The sequence below is a fragment of the Hyaena hyaena genome, unplaced genomic scaffold, assembly GCF_003009895.1.
Source record: "Hyaena hyaena isolate Hyena2069 unplaced genomic scaffold, ASM300989v1 scaffold_756, whole genome shotgun sequence".
In the NCBI taxonomy this organism is placed as follows: domain Eukaryota; kingdom Metazoa; phylum Chordata; class Mammalia; order Carnivora; family Hyaenidae; genus Hyaena; species Hyaena hyaena.
The window spans coordinates 151,310-178,701 of NW_024081384.1; the positions used below are offsets into that span (position 1 = coordinate 151,310).

Here is a 27,392-nt window from a genome sequence, read left to right on the forward strand (position 1 = left end):
ATGATCTCACAGTCTGTGAGTTCAAGCCCTGTGTTGAGCTCTCTGCTGACAGCTCAGAGCCTGGAGCCTGCTTCAGATTCTGTGTCTCCCTCTCTCTCTGCCCCTCCCCTGCTCATACTCTGTGTCTCTCTCTGTCAAAAATTAAATCAACATTAAAAAAAATTAAAATTAATTTGTGAAATTTCTTTTTTTTTTTTTTAAGTCTATTTTGAGAGAGAGAGCACAGGAGCAGGGGAGAGACAGAAAGAGAGGGAGAGAGAGAATCCCAAGCAGGCTCTGCACTGTCAGTGTGGAGCCCAATGCAGAGCTCAAGCTCACAAACCATGAGATTATGACCTAAGCGAAAAAGAATAATCAGATGCTCATCTGATTAAGCCACCTAGTGCTCCTCAAATGATCATTTTTAAAAGAAATTTGCTTTGTTTTTGGTTTTTTTGAGGCGTTTTTGCATAAAACTCATCCACTGAAAGTATGTGATACAATTTTTAATAAGCTTATAGAATTATACAAACATCATCATGGAGGGGAATATTTCTATCACCCCCCCCCATTCCCTTGTGCCTGTTCAGACAACTGATTTGACCAGAGCTAGAAGTGCAGCACATGGGGGGGAGGGGTAGGTAGGGCTGGGGTGCTGCCTAAACAGAACTTCCAATGGCAAGGTGGAGAGCCAAGCAAAACGTTCCTGGAGAACTGGCTTTGGTGGTCTACTGTTTAGGCAAGATTTCTTCTCTTCCTTTCCTTTAAATCTCTACTGGTCAACTGGCCATTGTGAATACTTACTGCAGCTTGTCAACCACTTCATTCTATCTCATCTATCATTGACTTAATGAAACAGAGTATCTATGGACTCAAATTAGGTTCATCTAGAAAACTGGCTCAAGGAGTTACACTCACTCAAAGAAGTCTGAATTTGATGCGCAGTGAATGACTGTGCTGGCAGAATATATCAAAGGAAAAAGCCAACAGTATAATAGGAATAAGGTGAACCTCATATAAATGACTTACCTCAGAAAAAAAACTATATTTTGATGATGGGCTTTCTGTCTGTGAAGAACCAGAATCACTGGAGTTAAGCAAATATGTTCGACTATCATGGCGTAATTTTTCAGGCAGGTGGCCTGCACAAGCCAGTTCATTTTCTTTATTTGCCATGTCACAGCCCCCACTCCTAGGGGACTGTTTTTTTCTGTAACAAGGATTTGGAAAAGGATGATGTACTTTCTTTCTGCGATAAATCACCTTACGTAGTTTATCTGGGCTTTTCACAGCTTGTCCAACTGTTCTGTAAAAATAATTGATTTTTTTAAATGAAAAAGAATCACATAAAAACCTTTGCAACTTTTAAGCAGAAAGATTTAATAGGCCACATTTTGTGATTACAATCTACTAATATGAGAAGTAAATAGAATAAAAGAATATCTTAACTCTTAGATTGCTGAGGAAAATAAAAGGGAAATTACAAACCATCTAGAAAGCAATGAAAAGGAGGATACTTTATACCAAATAAAACAGAAAGGCATAATAACTGTTTTTAAAATGAAATTATTATGAAAAAATAATAAAATAGAATGAAATATTACAGTTTGAATTGTGCAAATTTGAATATATTTTAATGGATTATAAAAGAGAATACTTACTCTGATTAAACTTAAGTATATTTAAGTTGTTTAAGATAAAACACAATAGAGCAAATCTCACAGTTTTGTATGGTGATTCTCAAACATCTTGGTCTTGGGATACCTTGCAACTCTTAGAATTATTGAAGTTTCAAAAGAATGTTTTTATGTGGCCAATATTTACTGATATTTACTATATCAGACTCTTAAAATTGAGAATTTATTGATTCATTTAAGAAATAATAAGCTTATCACTTATTAACATAGAATATTTTACCCCCCAAAATCCTATATTTTCCAAAACAAAACATAGTGAGAAGAATGGCATTGTTCTTTATATTTATGCAAAAATCATTACTATCTGGCCTAACAGAAGACAGCTGGGTTCTCATATCTGACTCTGCATTCAGTCTATGGTGGTATCAAATATCATGAAAACTACTGTGCCCTGTAGGAGTGAAAATGAAAATCATGAATTATTGTTATTGTTATGAATATAGTTTTGACTTCATAAATTCCCTAACAGAGCTTCAGGGACCTCCACTGTCATCAGATCACATTCTGAGAACCAGTAGTTTAGTAGAAAGCACCTTTAGAGAATGAATGCCATTTTTACCACTTTCTGCTGTATGATCCTGAACTAATCACAAATCTTTAGTTTTTCTCATCAACTGTTAGGGACAATGATACCTCTCTAGTAGGACTGCTGTAAGGATTAGAGATAATATTGATGTGTTTTGCACAGTGACTGGCACAAAGGAGATGTTTGACAATAAGTTACTTATAACAATAAAAGAATAATTAATGTTTTCCCTATTTTCACTATTACCCAGCTTTCACTATTTCGGTTTCCCACAAACTTTAAAGAAGTTCTTACCTATTTATGTAAGCAGCCAACTGTTTTGGAGATTTCTTAACCTGAAAAATAAAGTAGATATAGTTAACAGCATATTTAAGTTCTTTTGTGAAGCTATGTAAACTCTGTGATTGATATCAACAAATCTGAAATCCAACAGTTAAGTTTTCCAGATTAAAGCTGTAGTCTCAATCTTTAGTTACAATACTCTATGCAGGTATATTTGACAATGCAATATATTCATCCCCCTATTTTCCAGGCCACTAGTCACATATTATATTTACATGGTACTTGAAGTACACTGACTTTTAATATCATTTAAAAAATTCTATTAGCATGAATGAGCCTTGCAATGGTGAACAAAAAGCACCCCTAGAATTCCTCTTTAAAATTAAGCTACAATATATAAATGAAATCTTATCAAAAATAGCATACTGTCCATAAAGTTTTTAGATCTTTTGGAATATAAACAATTTTCAGTATTTCATTAATTCTACCTAATTCTGGGAGATTAAACAAATGATCACCTTCCTGTTGTTTAAATAGTTTAATCAAAACTATCCATAGACTTAACAGTTTAAACTATCTATGATGTACTAAGTGACAATGTCTGCCCAGAATTCATGTTGAAATCCTAATGTCCAATATGACGGATATTAGGAGGTGCAGCCTTTTGGAGGTGATTAGGTCATGAGGGTGATACCCTCATGAATGGGATCAGTGCCCTTATAAAAGAGATCCCAGAGAGCTCTTTTGCCCCTTCTACCATGTGAAGACAGCAGAGAAGACAGACAACTATGAACCAGGAAACGAGCTCTAACCAGATACCAAATTGGCCAGGGCCTTTGTCTTGGACTTCCCAGTCTCCAGAATCGTGAGAAATAAATTACCACTGTTTATAAGTCACCTTGTCTATGGTATTCTGCTATACCACCATGAACACATTAAGATACTGTCTCACCCATTTCCTAGAAACCATGCACTTACCTCCTTCATGTTCTTATTAGTAAAATTAGAGATCCTTTTTCTAGGAAGATCAGTGGAATGATCCTCAATATTATTACAAAAGGTTCGTTTTTTAACATTGTGGGCTTCAGATGCCATAATCTCTTAAATACCTAAACAAGAAAACAAAAATAATAAATAGAAAATACAAAAAAGCAACAGAGCCTGATCACTTCCTTAACAGAAATATAAAATATAAAAATATATATATTTTTAATATAAATATATTATAAATATATTTAATATAAATATAAAAATACAACACTATGTAAAAGAGGTTTATGAGTAAAGCAGAGGACACAGTTCTAATTTATACACTTTTTAACCTTAGAGGAAACACAAGGCAGGGCAGTCTAGGACTTTAGGCTCTTTGTGTTCTCATTCTTTAGTTGCAGTCAGTTAACAATAACAATGACAGGGTTTTTTTTGCCAATGCAGCATGGCAATCTCCCTATTTTCTATATCACTAGTCATATATTAAATTTAAATTTACAGGTTATGAAATCAGGTCTATATAGTAAGTATCAATGACATCAAAACGTATAGAGGTCTAGCTTTACTTTTTTTAATTTTTTAAATGTTTTTTATTTATCTCTGAGTGAGAGAGAGAGAGAGAGAGAGCGAGAGCGTGGGCAGGGAAGGGTCAGAGAGAGAGGGAGACAGAATCTGAAGCAGGCTCCAGGCTCTAAGCTAGCTGTCAGCACAGAGCCTGACGCAGGGCTCGAAGCCACAAACCGTGAGATCATGACCTGAGCAGAAGTCGGACGCTTAACCGACTGAGCCACCCAGGCACCCCTAGAGGTCTAGCTTTGGAATCAAATCACTGAGTTAAATATAACTATAAGCAGCCAGAGGAACAAAAATCGAACTATATATATCTGACTTGTTTTATGTCTAATCCTTAAATTTTTCTTTCATTCTTGCAGTTAGCTCTCCAGAGCTTTCCTCTACCTTTGAAAGGACAATCCACAATTTCCCAGTCCTTCAATTATATCCAAAGAGGGGGAGGAATTAGATGCTATTTCTTCCTATATATAAATATAGGAATATATATATATATTTATATATATATAAATTAATGATTTCCTGACTTGCACCCAGGTTTCACACAGGAAATTTATTTCAGGCCATTACCTGAATACAAGTTGCTCTCTCATTCCTTTTTTAAGCATTTATTGAGCATTCATTATATATGCCAGGCCCTGGAATTAATGTAGATGATGGGCCAGAGACGCTGTTCTCAAGGATCACTTGGGAAGCTTTCAGAAAATACATCTTTCTGGGCCCCAACTTCAGACTGTAACTCAGCAAGTTTCTGGAGTGAAGCCCAAAGCAATTATATTTTTAAAAAGCTCCATAGCATTTCTGATGCACCTCTTAGAAGAAAATTTGCCTTAGAGAATTTTCCAAAAATATGCACAAACACATGAAAATATGCAAATAATTTCAGGGTATTCTATGATTTCCTGCCACTAATCCCTGGGCATCCCTTCTACCTATAACCTCTGATTAAAAAACCTCTAGAATGAGACTTTTTAAAAAATAAATAATTGCAGTAACACAATAAACACTCTGACAGAGGGACACTCATATGAGGCAGCAAAGCTTCCCTGAGGAGAGACTTAAAGGACAAATAGCACACTGAAAAAATAGCATGTACAGAACTGAAAGACATGAAGCAACATGGTTTGTTTGGCAATCTCTTAAGTAGATGCATGTGACTGGAGCTTAGGCTGGAAGTGGGTTGCAGCAGAGTGAAAAATGAGACTGGAGAGATAGAAGCTAGATCATAAAGGATCTTTTTGCACAAGGTAAACTTTTCTTTTTGAAGAAAGAGAGATATATTAAAGTTAATGGACTAACCATAGGCAATAACTTCTACCCTTCCCTGAAATCCCATTACAATGATAGCAAAGGGTTTTTAAAGGCATAAAACTCATAACAACAAAGAAGAGTCGTCTAGTCGATGGCAACAACATTTTGCAAACTGCAAAACAGAAGTGATAAAAGACAGACCTGAGAAAGCCAAATGCTAAATCAGCAGTGAGTAAAGGTGAAAAGCAGAATCCCCCAAAGGTTTAGGAGTTGGCAATATTGAGGACCTCAAGGAGTGAGGATAAATGCAGGCTTAAGAATAGGTAGAATGATTAAATATCCATTTAGGAAACATTTAGATCTCTAGATCCCTTTCCACATTCTAATAAAAGTTTTACAGTACAGATAAAAGAGTCCCTGGGATGGGAAACACCAGGCATAAATGAAGGAGAAAAATATATTCTAACAGGGAATCAAGTCAAAGTTTACATACTAAATATTGAGATCTAACCTTCTTTCCACCATTTGCTGCTTGCAGCCAGCCTTACACGCTCCAGGAGGAAAGAGCACAGAAAATCCTTCTTTGGGAATTCTCATCAATCCCAGAGGAAAATACACATATCTACATATTCATACATCTAAAAATATTGACATAGGGGCGCCTGGGTGGCTTAGTCGGTTAAGCGTCCGACTTTCGCTTAGGTCATGATCTCGCGGTTCGTGGGTTCGAGCCCCGCATCGGGCTCTGTGCTGACTGCCAGCTCAGAGCCTGGAGCCTATTTCAGTCTGTGACTCCCTCTCTCTCTGACCCTCCCCTGCTCACGCTGTCTCTCTCTCTCTCCCTCCTAGAAATAAAACATTAAAAAAAAATTAAAAAAAAAAAATATTGACATAAGTTTTGGTCAAAGTCCACAAAGAACGGTTTTACCTTTTGATTTTGGTAGTAGTTACCTGTTAAAACTAACAGAACTGTGCACTAAAAAGGATGAATTTTTATCTTATGTAAATTATCAACAAATCCAACTATCAGAAATCCTCAAGAGACAAGAACAAATTGCATACATGAAACACAAACGAAACAGAAAAGAAATCAACAAATAAATTAAAATTTAATTTGGAAATTAAAAATAGGGTAAAATAAAAATCTTTATTATTATTTAAATAGCAAAAAAAAAATCAACAGAAAGTTGGAAAAGAAACTTGAGGGTATCTCCTAAAATATAGGGAAAACAGGGGCGCCTGAGTGGCTTAGTCGGTTAAGCGTCCGACTTTCGCTTAGGTCATGATCTCGCGGTTCGTGGGTTCGAGCCCCGTGTCGGGCTCTGTGCTGACTGCCAGCTCAGAGCCTGGAGCCTGTTTCAGTCTGTGACTCCCTCTCTCTCTGACCCTCCCCTGCTCATGCTGTCTCTCTCTCTCTCTCCTAGAAATAAATAAAACATTTAATAAAATAAAATAAAATATAGGAAAAACATAGGTAAGATTGGCTTAGAGAAAGCAACATCTAAATAAATGGAATTTCATAAAGAATTCAGAGAAAAAGAAAAAATCAAGACATAAGTGTAAATTATATAGAATTGAAGGACATGAATTTCCACATTGAAAAACACAGTGAGAGGGGCGCCTAGGTGGCTCAGTCAGTTAAGCATCTGACTTTGGCTCAGGTCATGATCTCTCCACTGGTGGGTTCGAGCACCTCACTGGGCTCTGTGCTGACAGCTGAGTCTGGAGCCTGCTTCAGATTCTGTGTCTCCTCCTCTCTCTGCCCCGTGTCTCCACCCCACACACACACTCTGTCTCTCTCTCAAAAATGACTAAGCGTTTAAAAAATAATTAAAAAAAAAAAAATGAGGTTCAGCATGGCCCATGAAAACAGACCTACAAGGCACATAACTGTCACATTTCAGAGCACTAGAGAAGATGAAAACAAGCAAACAAACAAGTAAGCAAGCAAGCAAACAAAAGTAAACCCTAAAACCCCAATCAGGTCACACATTATCATGACATAAAATAATGCCTTCAAAATTCTTAGGGAACCTAAGATTTATAGGTAGCCAAATTACCAATTCAGTATAAGTGTAACAGAGATATCTTCAGACATTCAAAGTTCCAAAATCATTCTTTGCCATAGATATCAGAGAAGTGAAAAACAAAATTAGAAATAAAAGAAATGGAGATCCAGCAGGAAAGAGGAGAAGGGAATTCCCAAGATGATCATGAAGGAAGATCCTAGGATGAAGGCTGTGCACCAGGAACAGAGGACAACCAATGAAGCGGGGAACAGGCTAAGGGAAGATGTTTCCACATAAATGAAATCAAACCTGGTGCTCATGAGAGAGGAGATTCAGGGAAGTAAAGGGCAGTCACAAGACAATGGCACATTTTTCAAGTGTTAAAAGAACTGTCAACCCAGAATCCTATGTGCAGTGTCCTTCAGGAATGAAGGGGAAACCAAGATCTTCTCGGAGAAAAGGAAGTTAAAGAAGAAACCTTACAAGATCAGACAGACAAAAAGAAAATGCTAAACATGTCTGACGGTCAAAACAAAAATTATAACACAATCTGATGTGGTTCAAAATACATACAGAGGAAATATTTAAGATAATTGTACTATAAAGGGCACCTGGGTTGCTTAGTTGAGCCTCCAACTTCAACTCAGGTGATGATCTTGCAGTTTGTGAATTCGAGCCCGGTGTTGTGTTCTGTGCTGACAGCTCAGAGCTTGGAGCCTGCTTTGGATACTTTCTCCCTTTCTCTCTACCCCTTTCCCTACTTGTTCTGTCTGTCTGTCTCTCTCAAATATAAATAAACATTTAAAAAATTTTTAAAAAGATAATTATACCGTAAGTGGGAAAAGACAAAGGGACTTAAAGGTTTCCACACTTCACTCAAACTGGTAGACTACCAATAGACTGTAAGTTATGTATTTATAATGTAATAGAGTTACTGCTAAAAAAACTGTATCTAGAGATATACTCAAATATACTACAGATAAATCAAAATGTAATGTTTAAAAATGTTCCCATAGGAAGTAACCCTTAGGAAGGCAAGAATACTAAAACAAAAACAAAACAATGGAGAGAACAGAAACAAAAAATAAAACGGCAGAAACGTATCAATAATTATATTATATATTAATGGTCTAAACGTATCAGTTAAAATCCAAAGATTGGTAGAGTACATTAAAAAATATGACCTAATGAGCCTGGTGACTCAGTCGGTTATGAGTCCAGCTCTCGGCTCAGGTCATGATCTCACAGTTCTCCAGACTGCCAGCATGGAGCCTGTTTGGGATTCTTTATCTATCTGTCCCACACTCCTGCTCTCTCTTTCTCTCTCAAAATAAATAAATAAACTTAAAAAAATTACCTAAGGATATGTTGTCTACAAGAAATTCACTTCAAATATAATTATATAGGCAGGGAGAAAGGAAGATTTTAATGGGTCTTCAAAGTCCTCATCACAGGGGAAAAAGATTAAAATTAGAAAGAGATGTACCATGCAAATATTGTAAAAAGCAGAAGTTACTATATTAGTATAGGGTATAGATAGAGATGTAAAAGCAGCAAAGGAAAAATTACCAGAGTTAAAGAACATTACATAAATATAAAAGGACCAATCCATTAAGAAAATAAAGCAATTTGGGGCACCTGGCTGGCTTAGTTGATGGAGTGTGTGACTCTTGATCTCACTGTTGTCGGTTCACCCCCCATGGTGGGTGCAGAGATTACTTAAAAATAAAAAAAATCTTGGGGTGCCTGGGTGGCTCAGTTGGTTAAGCAACTAACTGACTCTTGGTTTCAGCTCGGGTCATGATCTCAGTTTGTGAGTTTTGTAGCTGGCAGTCTGTCCTTCCCCTGCTCCCACTGTCTCTGTCTCTCTCAATAAGTAAACTTAAACATAAATAAATAAATGGCCTGCTTTAAAAAATAAATTAAAAAAATTTTTTAATCTTAAAAAAAGGAAAAAAGAAATCTTAAATATGTATATGCCAAACAACACAGCGAAAAATACATGAATCAAAAATACATGAATCAAAAACTGAAAGGGCTGAAAGGAGAAACAGAAAATTCTACAATAATCACAGAGACTTCAATATCCCCTCTGGATAACTGATGGAACAAACAGACAAATTCAACAAGGCTGTAATTATGTAAAAATTACCATCAACCAACAGGATAAAATCAACAATGACAAAAAACTCCAACCAACAACAACAGAACAAGGACATGCCATTTTAACTAATGATGCAAGTTTAAACCACAATGACGTACTATTTCACAACTACAAGATGGGCTATAATAAAAACGACATACAATAACAAATGTTGAGAAGGATGGAGAACCTGGAACCCTCACATTATTGTACGAATGTATAATGGTACAGTGACTCTGGAAAACAGTTTGACAGTTTCCTGATATGTTAAATATGGATTTACCATATGATCCAGCAATTCTACCCCTATATATTTACTCACAAAAAATGAAAGTTTATGTCTACACAAAGACATGTACACAAATGTTGGTAAAAACATTATTCAGAATAGCTAAAAAGTGTAAACAACCCATGGGGCACCAGGGTGGCTCATCTGGTTAAGTGTCTCATTCTTGATTTTGGCTTAAGTCATGATCTCATGGTTTGTGACTTCAACCCCATGTCAGGCTCTGTGCTGGCAGCATGGAGCCTGCTTGGGATTCTCTCTCCCTCTCTCTCTCTGCCCCTCCCCGGCTTATGCACCCATGTTCTCTCTCTCTTTCTCTCTCAAAATAAATAAATTTAAAAAAATTTTTGTGAAAACTGGAAACAATCCAAATGTCTACCAGCTGGTAAATGGATAAACAAAACGTAATATATCTGTCGGGAACAGTACTCAAGAACAAAAATGAAAATATTAATACATGCTATACAATATGTTAAGTGTAATATTGCCATACAATATGTAATATTAATACATGCTACACAATATACAGTAAATGAAAGAAGCCAAACATAAAAGATATTATGTAATTTCATTGATATGAAATGTACATGAAAGTAAAGAGCACAGAGCACAGAGTAAGGTAGATTAATGGTTGCCTAGGGCTGAGGTGGGAGTGAGAGTAACTGCAAATGGAGACAAGGCTTCTTTGGGAGTGACAGTGACAATGGAATGTTCTAAAAATAGATTGTGGTCAATAACTGTATAATTCTGCATATACTTAAAATCAATGAACTCTACATTTAAAACAGGTATACTTTATGGCATATAAATTATACTTCAATAAAGCTTTAAAAAGTAAATTATCAAAAGTGTAATTGGTAAAGCCTCATTACAAAGGATTTTTACACTACAGATTCCATTTTGCTTTATTATCTGATGCATTTGCTAGTGCCCTTCTTGGGCAATAATATAAGATTATCCTTTCCCCTCCAGAGCAGTTTATAGTGCTAATAAAACAGTTTAAAGAGGGGCGCCTGGGTGGCTCAGTCGGTTAAGCATCTGATTCTGGCTCAGGTCATGATCTTATGGTTTCTGAGTTCCAGTCCCATGTCAGCCCTGTGCTGACAGCTTGGGATTCTGTGTCTCCCTCTCTCTCTGACCCTCCCCTGCTCACACTCTATCTCTGTCTTTCAAAAAATAAAATAAATGTTAAAAAAATTTTTTTAAGTAAATAAAACAGTTGAAAGCAATTGTTGAGCCTCCTAGGTGTTTCCACAGTGGGATTTGATAATATACAAAGAGAATAATCTGAAATAGGGTTAAGAGTGGATGAAGACGATGATTACAGAAACTAGAAAGGATAATCTTTCAATTCAAGAAGAATAAAAGGAAACAAGCCCTAAAAAGAATAAAAGCAAGGGTTAGAAGATACTGAGACCAAAATACTAACTTTACCCATAATAGTTCTGAACATTGAATATGGCACATATTTTCTAAAATAAAGATAAAAGAGTGATTGTTATGGGTATTTTCTTGAGAAGGTAGGAAAAAAGTGGCCGGCAGAAGGAGTTGAAGGGTTGAATTCCCTTTATACAGCAGCTATCTCTTATCAGAAAGATGAAAAGGGATCTATCCATATAATCTACTACAATGGCTGCCAAATTAAGAGATTAAACAGCTCTAAGTGTTCACATACTCCCTACCTACTCACAACGATGAGAAAAACTCATCATACAGGAATGAAACACGTGAGAAAAACTCATCATACAGGAATGAAACACGTGTGGACTTTTGACTCTAATAACTTGTTACAGCTCAAGATCAAATTAATTCAAGCTTTCTTTTTACATTAATACACTACAGTATATCAATTACTTATATTGTATTTAACTCTGCAATATGACTAGGCAATTTTAACCTCTTCTTAGAAAGCAAAGCATGGTTGTGAAAAAAAATTACAATAATTAACATTCTTGGTATGAAGTATTCTCCAGTCACCACCACAGACTTCCTCTCACAAAGGGCTTGATGGTATTCCCCAAGTCTTGAGGTCGAAGAAAACTGTTTATAACCATTATTGTATAATAATAAGATACATAAATTAAAAATATAAAGAGGTTTTAGAATGTAAAGCTTTAGCCTTTTTTTTTTTTTTTAACCCAGGAGATCAAGTAACCCAAAGGCACTACGTTAGTGACCGTATAGGGCAGAGAACCCATGCCATTCCACATTATTGTTTTCACTAACTGAATGAAAATTCATTGGTAACCACATAAGAGTCAACACTTTCAATCCTGAATAGGCAAATAAGCAAATAAGATGGGGTTACTAATTCTTTTGAGACAACAAGACAGAGACAAATGAACATAAACCAAAACATAGTCCTACTTCCCATCCTTTTCTTACCCTGTAATGGTAACCTTTTCTTCTCTCTCTTAAGCCCCACCAGGGGACTTTAAGGGGCTCAAAGAAAAATCACAGGTTTCTTCATAAAGCAGCTGCCACATACAAAAATGAATGGGAAGGATGAAGATGGGCTTTTTTCTACAAGAATTTCAACGAAGGGGAGAGGAAAAGAAGGTAAAGATGAGATTTTTCTGGCATAAACTTTAGAACCTGGGGATATGGATTCCCTCTACCTAAATTCAGCTAATGGACATTTAATAACTGTTTTGGTATCTGCAGCACAAACATTTAAAAATGAAATTTGGATTAGGTTTAAAAACAAGGTGATAAAAAGGGAATTGATAATGAAAGGTGATCCAAATGGGATCAGGGTCTACAACGAAATATTAAAAACACTATTTTCAAAGACTGTTTTGTGAGTGGAAGGTTAAAAAAATAATGGCAATGGGGCGCCTGAGTGTCTCAGTCAGTTGAACGTCTGACTTCAGCCCAGGTCGTGATCTCGCATTTCATGAGTTTGAGAGCCGCATCAGGCTCTGTGCTGACACCTCAGGGCCTGGAGTCTGCTTCATTTTCTGTTTCCCTCTCTCTCTGCCCCTTCCCAGCTCATGCTCTCTCGTGCACGCGCTCTCTCTCTCTCTGTGTCTCTCAAAAATAAATAAAAACATTAAAAATTTTTAAGGAAAAAAACACCAAAAAATAATGGTATTATTAAAAAGTTAAAGAATCTGTAGTGTAAGGGCGCCTGGGTGTCTCAGTTGGTTAAGCGTCCAACTTCGGCTCAGGTCATGATTTCACTACTCGTGGGTTCCAGCCCAGTGTTGGGCTCTGTGCTGACAGCTCAGAGCCTGGAGCCTGCTTTGGATTCTGTGTCTCTTCCTCTCTCTCAACCCTCCCCTGCTGTCTCTCTCTCTCAAAAATAAATAAAACATTTAAAAAAAAATTTAATGTGTAGTATAATCCTGATTTTTCAAAAGCTATATATGTATATGTGTGTGCATGTATATAAATGATTGATGTATTCATAAGAACTCTATCAAAACACTGACAAAAGTTACTTACTGCTAGTGAAAATTACAGGTGATTTTTCCCTTTCATTTACAGGGTTCTCTATTTTCCTCAAGGAACATGAATTATTTCATCATCTGAGTAAATATTTTAAGTTAATGAGGTCACGGTCTTATAAAAAACAGCTTAATGATACAACTCCCTTATAGTAAAAAAGTGAAAAAGGCGTAAATACCAACACAGAGAGGTAACATTTCATAGGAAGGATCTATTTTAACTTTTCCAAAATTAGAGCAATTCTAATTTTCTCAGTTCTTGCCTTCTCACCTCATTTGGGACTTAGCTACCCCCACTTCTATATCTTCAATTTCTCCCTTTGAACTGATTCCTCCCCTTCTGCTTTCAAACATTCTCAGGTTTCCTCTATCAACTCCTATACTCTTTCTCTACTTCTCTTTCCTGCCAAATTTCTACAATGAGTGCTTTTAGTTTCCATTTTCTCTTTAACCCTTTACAACCTTAATTTTGTCTTCTCCTCTGACAAAAATTACATCTTCAAAGTCACTTGAAGCTATGAGGAAGTCTTTTATGACACTGATGATGCTCATATCAAGGTCAGCCCAGCCAACTCTAAAGACTTCTGCTCATTCTTCCTCACCATTTAGCTTTTTCATCCCTTCACTGCACCCCCAGCACACACACACACACACACACAATCTTTCTCTTCACAGGACACAGCACTACAGTATCTTAACCCTCCTTGTTCCCTTACTAACCCTTTTGGTTCCTTTTCCTTCAACATCTCTTGTATCTCTACTAAAATTAGGGGAAAAACATGTTTTCATGGCTTCAGTTATTTCTCTAAACCCAGTCTCTCCTTTAACTTCTATTTATTTGGCTTCCTGATCTGGCATTGATATAGGTCCAAGTCAACACATCTAAAACAAACGTCTTCAGTCTCTACCAACGTCAAACCAACTAACTGTCCTTCCTAGCTACTACATTTTAAATTGCTGGCATCTAACTTACCCCAACTAAAAACCTAGGATTTATTTTGACTTCTCTCTCCGTTCTCCTGATTATTAGTTTTCTTGAATCTTTCTTCAAAATATTTCATGGATTCATTCTGACTTTACTTTTTCCACGGTCAGCCCTTTCACTTCAAGCCTAAAAATTATTGTAAGAATGTTTTTATTTTCCTGCCACCCTCCTCGTCCTTGGTCCCTACAAATTATTCTTTACAACCTACAGTGCCCATGGCAAAATCCCAATTATCTCCAGTAGTTCCCTACGGTTTACTACAGGATTTCCTGAATTATGTTTAGAGTATCCACATAGATTTAATAGATGTTTTACTCTGTTCACATAAGTCTGTATAAGGTGCATATTAAGTATTCCTTGGGAATTATTTAAATACATTAACAAGGCTCTGAGAAGCCTGTATAATCTTATTTTAGTCTGCTTCCCAATCTTGGCCACCATCCTACTTTTGAAAATGTTCACAGATACATATAAAATTTGAAAGATGCAGGAGTTCCAAGGAACATAGTTTGTGGAATTGAAAACTAAACTACTTATCTAAATGTTGAAGATCTTTATAATCGGGTACCATATTATTGAAGATTAATAATTTTTTTTAATTAGAAGGAGAAAAGAGCAAAATTTTCCCCACTTTTTTTTTTTTTGACTGACAGAGGTTTTTGTTGACAGACAAAAGTTCCATTGCAACAGTGTTAATCAAATGATATCATTAAAAAATAATACGTAGCCTTTAGCAAAAGCTTACCATATGTTAGCCGTAGGCAATGCAGATATCATATTATGCCCTTTTAACAGATGATAAAACTGAGGCACAAGAAGATTACATAATTTGCCCAAAGTGAAACCGCATAAAAGGGGAAAGACTTGGGACTGGAACTGAGCCTTCTGCCACCACTGCCTCCAATCTTAACTAATACAATGTACTGCATCTCAAGTAACAGGAGAGATTAATGCTGAATATGTAGATGAGACGATTCAGGTTTTACCACTTTCTAGCTCATGACTTTTGGCAGGTCATTTATTCTATTCTGAATCTGTTTTTTTCAAATGCAAAATGGGGATGTTATTAAGATCAAAATGAGATTACATTTATGTTATTACTGCTATTATCACTCAGAATATTTCTAAAAAATATAAATATATACAATTCTGGTATTTTGGAAGGCAAATTTGATAACACTGCAGAGGAAGTAAACTATGATCATATCTTGTCACTCAGTTTATACCAACCATATAATTTATCAACCAAACCAGGACACACTTGAGAATGAAAGGAAATACTATTAAAAATTATGTTGGATCTTTCATCCATTTTGAATTTATTTTTGTAAATAGTGTAAGAAAATGATCCAGTTTCATTCTTCTGCATGTCAATGTCCAGTTCTTCCAGCACTATTCGCTAAAGAGACTATCTTTTTGCCACTGGATACTTTTTCTTGCTTCGTCAAAGATTAGTTGGCAGGTGGGTCCATTTCTGAGTTCTCTATTTTATTCCATTGATCTATAGGTCTTTTGTTTGTGCCTATTCCATACTGTCTTGATTATTACAGCTTTGTAATATAGCTTAAAGTCTGGAACTGTGATGCCTCCAGCTTTGGTTTTCCTTTTCAACGTTACTTTGTTTATTTGAGGTCTTTTCTTGTTCCCTACAAATTTCAGGATTGTTTGTTCTAGCTCTGTGAAGAATGCGGGATTGGATGACCCAGCAAATGCACTACAAGGAATTTATCCAAAGGATACAAAAATGCTGATTCGATGGGGCACATTCATCCCAATGTTTATAGCAGCACTATCAACAATAGCCACATTATGAAAAGAGCCCAAATGTCCATCGACTGATGAATGGATACAGAGATGAGGTGTGTATGTACACACACACACACACACACACACACATACACACACACACCAGAATACTACTCGGTGATGAAAAAGAATGAAATCTTGCCATTTGCAACAACATGGATGGAACTAGAGTGCATTAAGCTAAGCGAAATAAGTCAGAAAAAGGCAGATATCATATGATTTCACTCATGTGGAATATAAGAAACACAACAGATGAATGTAAGGGAAGGGAAAGGAAAATGACATAAAAAGAGAGAGGGAGGCAAACCATAAGAGACTCTTTATATACAGAGAACTGAGTTGCTGGAGGGGAGGTGGATGGGAGGAAGGTTTAAATGGGTGATGGGCATTAAAGAGGGCACTCTTCAGGATGAGCACCGGGTGTCATACGTAAGAGATGAATCACTGGCTTCTACTGCTGAAGCCAAGACTTGTATGTTAACTAACTTGAATTTAAATTTTTTAAAAATTATGCTGGGTCCATATACATAAACCAAGTTTGTCAAGCAAATTGGGATATACAGTCACCCCACCTCAGTTAAAAGGTTTACATTCCTAGACTGATTTTTCTGTATTTCTATAAAAATTATCAACTACTCAGCAACAAAAAGAAACAAGTTATTAATACTCATGACAACACAAATGTCTCAATCTCATTATGATAAATGAGAGATGCAAGACTCCAAACAGTATATACAGCCTCATTTTTATGATATTCAAGAAAAGGCAAAATTATAGGAAAAGAAAAACAGCAATGGTTGCCAGAGTCTCAAAGGGAGAAGCTGACCACAAAGGGCTAAGAGGGAACTTTATGTAGTGAGGGACATGTTCTATTTCCTTTTTTTTTTTTTTTTTTTTTGTTTATTTATTTTGAGAGGAGGGGGAGAGGGAGAGAGAGAGTTCACAAGGAGGTTTCATACTGGCAGCACAAGGCCCGATGCAGGGATTGAACTCATGAACCATGAGATCATGATCTGAGCTGAAATCAAGAGTTGGATGCTTAACTGACTGAGCCACCCAGGAGCAACTACGTGTTCTACTTCTTGACTGTGGTAGCAACTATACACATATAATGTTGCATATATCAAAACTCATGTCAATGATACCTCAATAACCTGACTTTAAAAAATTGGGGTAGAGGCACCTAGGTGGCTCAGTGGATTGAGTGTCCAACTTTAGCTCAGGTCATGATCTCATGATTTGTGAGTTCAAGTCCTGCATTGGGCTTGCTGTCAGCACAGAGCCTGTTTCAGATCCTCTGCCCCCAAATCTCTACCCCTCCCCCACTTACACCCTCTCTCTCTCAAAAACAAACATTTAAAAAATAAGAAAAAAATTGGGGTGCAGAGCACAAGTCATTCATAGCTTATCATTAGGCTCCTTCGACACTCAATACTCCCTTGACAAAAGTGAGAAATGTGGTTCCACGGGCCCATATCCATTCTTTTTTTTTTAGCTTTATTTATTTATTTACCTCAAGAGAGCACACATGTGCTAAAAGGGGAGGGGCGGAGAGAGAGGAAAAGAGAGAGAGAATCACAAGCAGGCTGCCAGCGCAAAGCCTGAAGTAGGGGTTGAACCCACAAACCCTGAGTTCATGATCCGAGCTGAAATTCAGAGTCAGACATTTAAGTGCTTAAGGACTGAGCCACCCAGGGGCCCCTATCCATTTTTTTCCTCCAGGAAACTGATCCAGATTTCAGTGGTGAATGTTCCAGAAACATTCCTCAAAGCATCTGAAATATGTATCTCTTCTGAGATTGGTGATTACTAAGGCCCACCCTTCTGGCTCTCTCCATGTTCTACTCACCTATGTGGGTTATCTGGCCCCCGAGTATGGGAAATGCCTTCAATGCCCTCTGTGTACAATGATAAGGGGTGAGTGCTCTCATAAGGAGGCCAGTGGGATTTAAAGGTTAACCTGCAAAGGCTCCCAGACTCCTCTGGCCACTATTAGCTCTCTGGAAAGCTTTTTTGCTCACCATGCAGTAGTTAACAAAACTCACTACTTGGGTGAAAAATTAAAGACTCATCCAACCTTAAAGTCTAGTGTAGCGAGGTCAAATAGTCCCATGTTCAAATCTCTAGCTTTCCTACTTAATTAGCTATGTGACCTCGGAAACAACCGAGTCTCATTTTCCTCATCTTTAAAAGCGAAGATGTTTGCATATTCACCCTGCCTCACCCCAAAAGTAAAAGAAAACCTGCAGAAAATAAAACAGAGTTTGGTTTTTGGTGTTTTTTAAATGTTTGTTTATTTTTGAGAAAGAGTGAGACACAGCATGACTGGGGTAGGGGCAGAGAGAGAGGGAGACACAGAATCCAAAGCAGGCGCTAGGTTCTTGAGCATAGAGCCTGACGTTGGGCTCAACCATAAGATCATGACCTGAGCCGCAATCAGACTCTTAACTGACTAAGCCACCCAGGCACTCTGGTTTTGTTTTTAAATAAAGGAAGAACTAGGAACAAAGAGAATGGAGGATAAATAAGTTAATTACCTGTCAAAACTTGAGAAAAGAATATTTGAACTGATTAAAGTGATTTCAGAGCAGTAGGCCCACTTTGGAGACAGAAAGCAGAGCACTAACACTGGAACTTCCCAGAAGAATCAGGGCTGTAAGTGTATGAGAAGACAATGAAAATGTAAGAAACTAACCACATTAAAGCTTTAACAAAAAGAGGGGCACCTAGATGGCTCAGTAGGTTAATCGTCTGCCTTCAGCTCAGGTCATGATCCCGAGCCCCACCTCAGGCTCTGTGTTGACAACTCAGAGCCTGGAACTTGTTCCAGATTCAGGGCTTCCCTCTCTGCGCCTCCCCACTCACATTCTGTCTCTCTCTCTCAAAAATAAACAAACATTTAAAAAGTTAAAAAAACAAACAAACAAACAAGCTTTCACAAAAGGAAACAGAGAAAAGAGTATGGACTTCTAAACTCATTATAAGCATCCTTAAACACAGAAAACACACTTTATAACATTAAGCCTCATTTGTTTTGCTATTATTACTTCCTGCCTCGCCTGATGTTTCATTAAAAAAAATTTTAATGTTTTATTTATTTCTGAGAGAGAGAGAGAGAGAGAGACAGACAGACAGACAGACAGCGAGAGCAGGGGAGGGTCAGAGAGAGAAGGAGACAGAATCTGAAAAAGGCTCCAGGCTCTGAGCTGGCTGTCAGCACAGAGCCCGACGCAGGGCTGGAACCCACGAACCATGAGATCATGATCTGAGCCGAAGTCTGAGGCTCAACCAACTGAGCCACCCAGGCGCCCCATGATGTTTCATTTTTATGGAAACAAAATGTTTCTTTTATGGAAACAGAAATGTCCCTTTCCAATCCATCACTTCCTCCCTGACCATAAATGACTGAATTCAAAGCTTCTTCTCTGTATCATTTCTTGATTCCTATCTTCATTGATTTCTTCCTTCACTATCTTTTTATGGCATTTAGTAAATTAACATCACAAAGTTTAGGACTTTATCAATAAATAATTGACGGTTTAAAATGTAAGACATGACTGAACACTAACTTATCCAGGTGTGTCTCCTCTTGCCAACAAGACTGCCAAACTTCTCTTGATCCGTGGCTACATTTCACACCTTTAGACACAAATCTAAAAAAATTTTGTTTTAATGTTTATTCATTTTTTGAAAGAAAGAGACACAGAGCCAAGTAGAGGAAGGGCAGAGAAGAGTGGGGGACAGAGAATCTGAAGCAGGTTCCAATCTCTGAGCTATCAGCAAAGAGCCTAACAAAGGGCTTGGACTCACAAACCACAAGATCATGACCTGAGCCAAAGGTGGACACTTACTCAACTGAGCCACCCAGGCACCACTTAGTTACACAATCTAAATGGTAATTCAACAACTTTTAATTTAAATATATACAAAGACATATGTGTGTATGTGTATGTGTGTGTGTATCCTCCAGAACAAATGAATATCATCACAAAGTATGAGTATTTTAAAATTCATTTTTTAGGGGCGCCTGAGTGGCTCAGTTGGTTAAGCATCCAACTTCGGCTCAGGTCATGATCTCACCATTCATGGGTTCGAGCCCCGCGTCGGACTCTGTGCTGACAGCCAGTTCAGAGCCTGGAGCCTGCTTCGGATTCTGTGTCTCCCTCTCTCTCTGACCCTCCCCCTGCTCATGCTGTCTCTCTCTCTCTCAGAAATAAAACATTAAAAATTTTATTAAAAATAAAATTCATTTTTTAAATGATTAAAGAAAGCACATGTATTCAATTCATGCATTTGATGAGCACCTACTATGTGTCAAGAGATGAGTAAGAAGTACGTCTTATTTCTCAAGAAGCTCATGGCCTAGTGGGGAAGAAGAGAAAGTAAGGAAGTCAATAGTATAAAACAGTAAGTGCTATAAAAGAGGAATACAGATACAGGTTGCTAAAAGAGCAGCAGCAGTGACTCTAATCTGAGGGGCAGTGAAGTATCCGTAAATGTAGCATCTTATGTCACACCAGATCTGATTCCTGAAGACACACAGGAAACTGTAAAAATGCAATGAGGGAAAGCTCTCTATTTAAGCAACCACAGCAAAAACTCTTAGGTACTAAAAAATCAGAATCTAGAGCTTTCCTTATTACTATATTTTCAGTTCTCCAGAAATAGTTGTTCAATTTGAACATAAATACAAAGCAAAAACATACAGAAGGTGATGGAGAACTGTATAAAGAATAGATCAGACTGACAACATCTAAACCACTTATCAAATTTGGCATCATAAATGAGACAATCAGACATTACATGCCTCCTGGTGTTATACAACAGGAAATACACTTCACAACACTATTTAATATTCTTGCCAAAAAATCTAGCCTGAACATAACCAAGTTTCAACTGCCTGCTACAAACTATCAGTTTAAAGGAAATACAGAAGACAAAGAGGGCCTGTTAAGCACTATCATGGAGGATATAATTAGAAAAATCCAGAAAACAGAAATTCTTTGGGACACAAAACTCAGTTTCCTTAACAAGTACTTCACAAGAAAGAAAAATAAAGAAGAGAAAGCTATATATTAAAAGACACTGCATCAACTGAATACAATGTATGGACACTGCTTAAGATTCTAGTTTAAAACACTGGTAAAATGTATAAGAATTAGGGAAATCTGAATATTGACTGAATATGTGAAATTAAGGAATTGTTTACAACTCTAAAGTATAACAATATACTGTACATATTTAAAGTGTATTTATGTATACTTACATACACACACACCCATTAAACCAATATAGGGAACCTATCCATAATTTTCAAAAATTTCCTGTGCCCCTTTATAATTCCTCCCTAACCACTTGATTTGCTTTCTGTCACTATGCATTAGTTTGCATTTTCTAGTATTTTATATAAACAGAATCATATAGTATATTCTTTCTCTCTCTTTGGAGCGGGTATGGTTTCTCTCACTCCACATAATTATTTTGGTAATCATCTATGCTGTTGCATGTATCAATATTCCATTCCTTTTTACTGCAGAGCAGTATTCTATTGCATGAATACATAAAAATTTCTTTATCCATTCATCTGTTGATGGACATTTGGGTTGCTTCCAATTTGGGCTATTACTAATAAAGCTGCTATGAAGAGTCCTGTATGAGTCTTAGCATGAACAGATATTTCATTTCTCTTGAGTAAATACTTAGGAGTGGGATGATGGTAAGTATATGTTTAACTTTTTAGAAAGCTGTCAAAAGTTGTACCATTTTGCATTTCTATCAGCAGTATATGAGAGTAAGGAATTATTATTAATCATTATTAATTACTTCTAGTTGAATGGTATATTTTCCCTTGTTAAGTCTTTTAGAGATACATATGCATACATACCTCATACAGATAAAAAGAGATACTTAGAGTATGCCTAGAGTATGGGAAAATCATTGAAACAAGAAAAACTGATAATGGCGGAAGCTGGGTAACTGGGATGTTCATTATACCATGCTCTCTGTTTCTCCATATGGTTAAGCATTTCCATAAATTAAAAGAAATAGATAAGATACAAGATACGAGAGTGCTTCAATGAGCAAAGCTTATTTGTGGGCTATATAAAAACATAAACAGAAATGTTCTGCAATGAAATAGTTTAAATGGCATGTTTGGGTTAGAGGCAGTGTTCCCCTTAATGATTATAGATGCAGTAAACTTTGTCTCAACAAGAGTAATGTGAAAGTTGGGGAGGGGGAAAAAGACAGAAACAAAAACAGATGTGGGCAGGAAGTCTGTGTCCTGTCCCTCCCTCTCTAGCTCCATATCCCTGGATTTGGGAACAGTAGTGTGTTCCATAAAAGGGGGAAATTAACATGAATAAAAATGATCTCTCCCATGTTAGAATATCCCAACAAACATTGAATGCTTCTACAGAGGTAAACCACAAAGCTGGGGAACAGCAGAGAAACTTTTTTACTTTATGCTCCCTTTATACAAAATTTGCATTTCATGTAAGTATTAATTTTAAAATAAGTCAAATTAAAAAAATCACCAGTAATTCAACTACCAATACTATTCTGGTGCTTTTCCTGCCATGCAGTTTAGTTTTATATGCTGCACTGTGTCATCAACATTATATTTTCCTACATATTAGAAAGTCTTTTTGAAAACAATTTAAATGTATACTATTTTATCAAATGAACTTCATTTTTGCTATTACAGAAAATACTTGGATATATATATACAAATATATATATATTTGTACAAAATTGGATTACTTCCTCTAGATAAGCACATGACTGGGTCAAAAAGTATGATGCGCTCTTGAAATACATGATAAAAATATTTCATATAATGTGACTGGGAGTAGTGGTTAGTCAAAAAAACCATTTAAAATGAGATTTAAAAGAGAGATGTACACATGTACGTTAAAATAATGCATATGCATCATCAATGATTTCTACTTTGGGTTTCTTTCAAGTGGCTCAAGAACTAATGACACTCACAAAGCATTATCAGTACAAAATTCTAAATTGTTACGGTTTTACTTCATTTATCTTTAGCTTTCTAACCTACACCCAGGTTGATATGAAGTTTTTGAATCACTTGCCTTCATGCAGTCTATCTAAAGCATTCCAATTAGTGCTCATTGAAACACTGTTTTTAAACTCCTATTTTAACCTGAAACATATTTACTAAACTGGGCAACCGTGTAAGCCTGGCAAACAGGCAGATTGACAATCGGCACCCTTAATGACAGAAGATTCTGTATTACCAACTTCTGCCTTTGCAAATGTGGCAGCCATTAAACAAGATCAGGTTTTAGTTTGCATGTGAAAGCAGTAGCATGCACTTGTACTTTCCTTAGGTGACTGAACTGAAGGATGAAGGCGTTGTGTCCTGACAGGGAAACACAAGTCCTAGAGTCAGACTTCCTGGGTTTGAGTCCTGCCTGAACCACTTATTAGTTATGTGATCTTAGGCATATTACTTAGCCTTCTATTTTCAGAGCAGTGTTGTGAGGATTAAATACAATAATCCACTTGCCACAATGTCTGGCACATGGTTAAGCACCCTATAAATGTTACCTACCATAGTTACCTATGTCTATACATAGACATCACTGACGAAGCATGTCGCCTTTGGTATAACAACCAAGCTTTAAGATGTCAGCAAACTTTAATACCAGCTCCTACCTGTGTTATATGTTTCTGTGTATGTGGACGTGTAACATGGGAAAAAACCAAAAGAGACTGAAAGGACAAAAATTCTTTCTAAAGAGTGGTATTACAGTTGAATCCTTGTTTCCTGTTTTTTTTCCTCCAGTATTAAGGTTGAACCATTTTCTTCAGCTTATTTTTCTGTAGCAATTTTCTACAGTAAAAAACCTTAGATTTTAAATAAAAGAATTATGTTTCTTTTTAACAGAAGACAATATAGTAATAAGGAGTGATAAATTAGTTTCTTAAGCCTTAAAACACACAAGTCTTTGTTATGTAAAGGAACACAAAAAAACTGTAAAATTACAAAACTCAGTGACCCGAATCACTTCAAGGTTGAAGAATTTTCATGTTATGCATAGCTACATCATGGCAACTAGTAGTTTCCTGCCTCATTTCTGCTCATACCCTTAAACTTCCCAACTTTTCGTATTATAAAATTCTCACTGTCACAATATTTATAGTGGGAGAGACACAGAGAAGCCGTTACAATAAAACATGTTAAGCATGGCAATATCTCCAATGACTTATCAAAGAGTTTAAGGGGAAAAACTGCTGCACTAAATTATTAAATAGGAAAGAATGGCTTAGGGGTGCCTGGGTGGATCAGCAGTTAAACATCCAACTTCAGCTCAGCTCATTATCTCACAGTTCGTGGGTTTGAAACCGCTCTCTCTCTCCCTCTGACTCTTCTCCGTATGCACAGTATTTATTTTTATTATGAGAGTGAGAGAGTGAGCACACAAGCTGGAGAGGAGCAGAGAGAAGGAAACACAGAATCCCAAGCAGGCTCCATGACATCAGTGCTGAGCCAGATGCAGGGCTTGAACTCACGGATCTGTGGGATCATGACCTGAGCTAAGATCAAGAGTCTGAGGCTTCACTCACTGTGCCACTCAGATGCCCATTAAAGCAAGCATGTTTAAAGAATCATTTTACAGAGTAACAACAGCTTCTAGTCCAAGAGAACTCATCCACTGATTATCAATGAGAGTTTCACTAAATTTTAATGTGTAAAATTTATTTTCATAACTATTACAGGAGTGTCCAAAAAATGTTGGCTGAACAGATTATGTGACCTAGTGTAGAGCAGTCACAACTTCTCATAAGAACTAGAAACATATACTTTAATATCAAGCCGGATTTAAAAAAAAATCCATGATTTCTTAAAGGCATGGGGGGGGATTCTTTACAAAGACTGCAAACATTTGTACTCAAAAAGTGACAAAGTGAATGGCATGTTCACAAGTACACTGGTAGGAAAATGATACATTCTGTTGACTAGTTTTGTTTGGGGCCTTTTAATCCCTTCTAGATTCTACTCTGATTGAGGGTTAACATTCTAAAAGAATGTCTCAATTACATAGGGCATGGATTGGTGGCTAGGAGGTGAAGAAAAATGGAGAAGAAGAAAAAGAAGCACAGAAATAAATACAGGCAGTACTTATTCATGCATGCACCATCCAGGGAAATTACCATCAAATTACCTGGATGTCTAATGCACTTGCTAGGTTTATTCCTATTGAGGAAAAGATTTACCAAGTATCAGAGCCTGATATTAAATATTCAAATCATAAAACTAAGTACTCTTATTCTGGTTCCATGTTCAAAACAACACAAAACTCCTAGGACCTGGAAAAAACCCTAAGAGCTTTTTATTTGCTGAATCGATGATTTATCACACCACCTTCTATTATTCTATTAGTTCAGTTTACCATGCATGGAAGGCTGGTATGAGAAATAACAAATTCAGGAAAGCAGATCAAGCATGAAAATACAGATTTCTGCAGATTCAATGGGTACAAGATGAAAATATATCATTTCAGTCAATTAGACTAAATTCCAGTTCTCTTATGGCAAAGTTACCCTGAAATGAAGATAAAAAAATTGATGCTAAGTGTCAATTACCATTCCAACTACCTCAACCTTATTTTTTATAATTAAGTCCACAGAGTAGTCTACATTAAGGAACTGGTATTAATAATGGGAAAAAGAAGTTAACTAAATTCAGAGAACTGGGTAGTTGCTTATCATCATCTTTACCAATAGTTCTGGACCCAGAGACTTATTTTTTTCAATGCCTTGCACTGGAAAGTGGGCGGGTGGGGGGAGGTAGGTGCAGAGAAGTATGTTACCACTTACACACAGATTAAATGTGTATGTGAGTGACTGCCTATATATTCCTTGAACTACCTTTGAAAGGATATATAAGAAAATGGGGACGAAAAGTCACTTCTAGAGAGAGGATATGTGTGGCTGGGGGATGAAGTGAAAAGGAGACTTCTTCCTTCTGGGCTTCTGAATTCTGTATCAAATGCAAGTATTTTTTTTAAGTTTGTTTATTTTCAGGGGGGGAGAGGGAGGGAGGGAGAGGGGAAGGGAGGGGGGAGGGAGAAGCAGGGAGAGGACCTCAAGCAGACTCCATGTTGTCACAGCTGAACCCAACATGGGGCTTGAACTCACAATGAGATCATGACCTGAGCAGAAACCAAGAGTCTGACACTTAATTGAGCCACCCAGGTGCTCCAAATGCAAGTATTATTTTTTAACTAAGTTAAAATGTATTGTTAATGGGGCTCCTGGCTGGCTCAGTTGGTACAGCATGTGACTCTTGATCTCAGGGTTGAGTTTGAGGCCGCATTGAGTGTACACATTACTTAAAAATAAAATCTTTGGGGTACCTGGGTGGCTCAGTCAGTTAAGCATCTGACTTCGGCTTAGGTCATGATCTCACAGTTTGTGAGTTTGAGCCCTGCATCAGGTTCTGTGCTGACAGCTCAGAGCCTGGAGCCTGCGTCGGATTCTGTGTCTCTCTCTCTGGCCCTCCCCCACTTGTGCTCTCTCTCTGTCTCTCAAAAATAAATAAATGTAAAAAAATAAAATTAAAAAAAAATCTTTACCCACCTCCCCTCTGCCCCCCAACAGTCTTTTAACTATAGAGAACAAACAGGGTTGCTGGAGGGCAGGTGCATGAGGGGATGGGTTAAATGGGTGATGGGCATTAAAGAGGGCACTTGTGATAAGCACGGGGTGTTATATGTAAGTGAAGAATCACTAAATGCTATACCTGAAACTAATATTACATTGTATGTTAACTATAATTTAAACAAAAACATGAGAAGAAAATATTTTCAAAAATAGTAAAATGTATTGATAATAAAATATACATCTCTTCTTCAATGGCTACACAAATACCTGAATCTCTAGGAAGACTCAGGGTTTCTAAACCCAAGTAGATGATTATCTTAGCATGTTTTAGTGAATAGCTGTATACTCCCTCTTAAAATATTCAAACTTTTTCTGGAAATATTCATAGGGAGGAAAAATATTCCTTTCTAATTGTCTTCTTAAACTCAGAGATTTTTATAAACACATACATATATAAAACAATGTCACCTTAAGGATCCTTTCTAACCCCTTGTTTAGCTACTAAAAGTATTTCTGATGCTTTCAAGATAGACAGACTCTATGTAAAAAAAGATATTGCAATAAGATATACAATTCCAAAAAAGATCAGCTAATATAAGCTAATTTTAATGTTCTACCTTCATAATTTGGACTAAGGTTACAAATCTATAACACTGTGCCTAATTTTGCAGTAAACAGGGTATGTACTCCCTAAGCACAGATTGTCCTTTAAGAATCAAAGAAATCAACAAAAGATGATGTTAGAGCCCTTTTATAACAATGGTTCTTAATCCTTCTTACACGCCAA

General features: G+C 36.8%; 1 protein-coding gene across 3 annotated transcripts in view; it reads right to left on the reverse strand.

Moving 5' to 3' along the window:
- KATNBL1 (katanin regulatory subunit B1 like 1) overlaps nt 1–27,392 on the reverse strand; it is a 46,566-nt gene that overhangs the window by 9,620 nt on the left and 9,554 nt on the right. The window contains exons 1-4 of one of the 3 annotated variants that reach the window (XM_039218351.1): nt 12,119–12,276; nt 3,463–3,593; nt 2,497–2,537; nt 1,009–1,285 (exon numbers count right to left, since the gene is read on the reverse strand). In XM_039218351.1, coding sequence (XP_039074282.1) covers nt 1,009–1,285; nt 2,497–2,537; nt 3,463–3,579 — 435 coding nt within the window. In that variant the 5' untranslated portion in view covers nt 3,580–3,593; nt 12,119–12,276. Of the gene's footprint in view, nt 1–1,008; nt 1,286–2,496; nt 2,538–3,462; nt 3,594–12,118; nt 12,277–27,392 lie in introns of those variants that run through there. The other 2 variants (XM_039218352.1, XM_039218350.1) reach the window with 2 other exon arrangements.